The sequence below is a fragment of the Rhinopithecus bieti genome, unplaced genomic scaffold (genome assembly GCF_001698545.2).
Source record: "Rhinopithecus bieti isolate Rb0 unplaced genomic scaffold, ASM169854v2 scaffold_6710, whole genome shotgun sequence".
NCBI classification, from domain to species: Eukaryota; Metazoa; Chordata; class Mammalia; order Primates; family Cercopithecidae; genus Rhinopithecus; species Rhinopithecus bieti.
The window spans coordinates 165,017-169,175 of NW_016805362.1; the positions used below are offsets into that span (position 1 = coordinate 165,017).

Consider the following 4,159-nt stretch of genomic DNA (forward strand, 5'->3'; position numbering starts at 1 on the left):
AAAAAAAAAAAAAAAAAAAAAAAAATTGACAGTGTTGATGCTTGTCCTTATCCATGAATATACTAAAAACCACTGAAATGTATACTTTAAATGGGTAGATTGTATTTTATTTGAATTGTATCGCAATAAAGCTATTTTAAAAAACTCAGGGGGAGGGGGCAGGGACTGAGCATCCTTAGTGTCTCTAATTTGAAGAACTCCCCGGGACTCCAATGAGCAGCAGGGCTGAGAACCACACACAGGTCATTTCTGTGTACTGACACTATGTGGATCCACGTTTAAGTCACCCAGTTAGTCTAGAACCAGAGCAATGTCCTTAGAGATGTGAAATTCAGCAGCACCAGGTATTTCATTTGTCTAACTCATAACCCTTATTTAATCAGCCAATCCATGTCCAGGTGGACCACCACATTGTCTTCCTCAGTCAGGCTTGGAGTTGCCTAGCGCTGGAGCCTGCCTTGCCCGCTGTGCCCAGACAGCACCCGCCACGTAGCAGGCACTAGTCTCATGTTGCTTGTATTAAACAGATGCTTGCAGCAGAAGGTATAGCAGTGAAGTAATGCATTTTTATCTTAACTTTCATTTACTTTCTTCCCTGAAAATTGATTCCATACTTGATGTGACTTTCAGCTGTCAGCTGTCTGCACTCCCAGACGGGGTGATGGCCTGGCACCAACGGAGCATTACCCTGATGAATCATGGTCGAGGTACTTTTCCACTGGGCCAGCCGCCACAGCCCCTTCTCCATCCTTCGGAGAGCTCTGTCACCTCGCCTTGTAGACACTTGTGTGTCTCCCACTGGCCTCCACTTCTTGTGGGCAGTTTCTGGATGCCCAGGCCTAATCCAGTGCTGCCACTCAGTTAATTCTCTCTTCCTTTAAAGGGAACAATTACCTCCTTGAGGAATGAGGCCTGAAAGCTAAGTCTCTGCTATTGCATCCGCCTTCTTCTCACGAAGACCTGCAGCTTGAAAGGAGGGGAGGGAGAACTAGCCCTAAGCTTCAGGAAGACCAAGCCCAGCCGCTGTGATAATTCCAAGGAAATTCAGGAAATCCTTGCTAATGGCCAAACTTCCCGGGTTTGAGATGCAAAAGGAAATCAGATCCCAGGGTAATGCTTTTACACTAAGCAAGAAGTTGCAGGATATAAAGCTGTGCAGACCATTGCTCCTGATTAAGAAAGTGATTCTGAGACTCCAGCCTGGAAGGAACTGGGCCCCAGTGTTAACTGTGGTTAATTCTGGGTGGAGGGGTGATGGGTGATAATTTCTCCTTTTTCTTTTCTGTACTAACCATTAATATTGCAGAGGGATGGGCAGTTAAAAATCAAAGGAAGAAAACAAAGAAAGCCAAATCCTTTTCCATCTGTGCCGTTCAAGCTACTACCTGGACATACTCTCCTTGAATCTGGGGCTCCTCTCTCAGCTCCACCTAACATGGCCCACCTCCTTCCTGGGGTCACTCCGTGTTCCTCAAGCACTTCAAACTCATCCTCTCCTGCCTCTGAGCTCAGTGTATGGGCCTCTCTCCTTCCTTTATAAGCTCCATCCGTGACTGCCTTCTGTGGGTCAGCCACATAGCTGAGCGAGGACCACATGCTCCACATCGAAGGACACAAGAAGCTTGTTCCAAATCTATGTGGGTTTTTTTGATATTTTAAGAGAGCGGATGCTTTCCCACGCTGTCTAATTCCCTGTTACATGTATACATCTCTTTTAAAAGATCCTTCAAGTCCTTTTAGTGTCTGGACACAGCTTATTCCCTCCCTTTCTTTTTTCCCAATCTCACCTGCCCCAGTCCTCCTGGTCGGTGCTTCTGTTTCCTGCACAAGGACACAGTCTGGCAAACATGGTGATCCCTGAAAGCATGTTGGAAATGAAAGAAGCCAGGTACAAAAGACAACATACTATATGATTTCATTCACAAGAAATCTGTGTAACAGGAAAATCTACAGAGACAGAAAATAAATCTGTAGTTGTTTAGGGCTGGGAGAGTGGAGTGAGGCCTCTCTAGAGAGATGGCAATGCCCAGGATTCCTTTGAAGACATTGTTTAGATATCACAGCATGGTCGGACAATAGTGAGGACAGTCTGGCACTGGTATACAGATGTACAAATAGATTCATGCAGTAGAAGAAGCCAAACCAGATCCCAGCCTACCTCCAGTCACCTGATTTAACAAAGTCAAAGTCACAACTCAATAGGAAAAGGATGGTCTTTTCAGTAAATGATACTGTATCAATTGACTCATATAGAGAACAAAATGAACTTTGGTCCCATACACGCACAAGTCATAAAAGTTCATTCAAAGTGGACCATAGACCTACATTTGAAAACAAAATCAATGCAGGGTCCAGGAGAAAGGGTCCAGGCGGGAGAATATTTTTATGACCTTGGGCTAAGCAAGAGATTCATAAACAGGACACAAAACCACCAACCAGCAAAAAAAAAGGAAAGAGAAATATGACAATTAAAATGAAGAATTTATGTTTATCAAAAAAAAAAAAAGGGGGGAACCATCGACTGGGAGAACATAGTTACAATACTTGTATCCAACCAAGAATTTATATTCAGGTTAGAAGACTCAAAAACAAAAAAGCAAGCAATCCACTAAGAACGAATTCTGGGCAGAAGACTTCACAAAAGATCTACAAATGACCAATGACATCAGGTAAACATGGATTAAAACAACAAGGAGACACACCCACAAGATCCGTGACAATTTTGAAAATGAAACCCTGAAGCAGGCAGCATTCTAAGATCGCATCCCAGATTCCCACTCTTGGTGTCCGTGCCCTGCACAGTCCACTTGAGTAGGGGCAAGACCTGTGGATACGATGGATGTCTCTTCTGTGATCAGGTTACATCATATGCCAAAGATGGAGGGATTTTGTGATTAAGTCTCTAATCAGTTTACCTTCAAGTTCATCAAAAGCAAGAGTAGCCTAGGTTGGCCTGGCCTACTCAGGTCAGCCCTTTAAAAGAGAGCTCAAGCCTGCCCTGAGCTGGGAGAGATTCTCCTGCTAGCCTTGAAGAAACAAGCAGCTGTGAGTTCTGCAGCTTCACAGAAATGAATTTGGCCAACAGTCGTGTGAGCTCCATTAGAAATACACCCTAAGTTCCCTCAACCTCTCCCACCCCCCACAGCACCTATTCACTGGTATCTGCACGTGATAGCAGGGCAGGAACTAGACTCTCAGCCCCCTGAGGACAGACCTTGTCTGTCAGTGCATTTCACTGTCTGTCCCAGCACGTTGCACAAAGCCTGGCATATATCAAGAACATGGCACATTTTTATTGAGACGGACTCCTTAAAGCTGGAATCTAAAACCAATGACCCCTAAATTCAGCAAAAAAGGTTAATGTGACACCTCTGCTTTTATTACCCATTTCCACAGATGGAAGGGTTGGTTGTCTGTGGCTATCTCAAGTGAAATGCAGAATTAGTGAATAAAATTTTCGTCTGAATTTAAAGAAAATCTTAATAAGATTTTCTTATTGCAATTTTGTTGGTACCACTATGGAGTAGATTACACTATTCAAATAATCATTGCCCTCCCTATAGAAGAATTATATTAGGTTAAACCAAATACAATTGAGATATTCAATCACTTTTGACTTCATAAAATGCCAATCTCATATGGTTCAACCTAATTCCTCCCTGCCCCTTTGATGTCCAACTCGATCATGCTATTTTCTCTGGCCAATAAAATGCGATCTTTAGTGGCACGTGTTACTTCTTAACAAAGTCTTAGTGATTGCATGTTGGCCAGCATGCCTTTTCTCTCTGCCATGACCACCAGAAATTTTCCAGATAGAGGCTTTTCCACTTGCTTGGGTCTCAGAGTGAAATGACAAAGAGCAGAGCCATAGCCAACCCACCTGGACATACAGCACAACTGAGCAATAAACCTGTGTGGATATGAGCCTCTGAGATTTTCATTACTGTGGCATAACCCAGCATATTCTATCAATACATTCTCTCTTACTTTGCCTTGCAATAGAGGTACATTGTTTGTGTCTGCCTCACTTATATCCCAGAGTCCAGCAAAATCTCTTGTCCATAAGAAGCCCTTGAAAAATATTGATTGAATTTAATTAAGCACAGTGCTTTTTTTCTTCTGGGAAAAGAACTGACTGAACACAGCCAAAGACATTTTG

General features: G+C 43.3%; 1 protein-coding gene across 1 annotated transcript in view; it reads right to left on the bottom strand.

Annotated features, from left to right (window-relative positions):
• The window catches only part of ARMS2 (age-related maculopathy susceptibility 2), a 6,925-nt gene extending 6,177 nt beyond the window's left edge, over nucleotides 1–748 (bottom strand). The window contains 1 exon segment of the mRNA XM_017872232.1: nucleotides 688–748. Coding sequence (XP_017727721.1) covers nucleotides 688–748 — 61 coding nt within the window.
• Nucleotides 749–4,159: the final 3,411 nt, after the last annotated feature.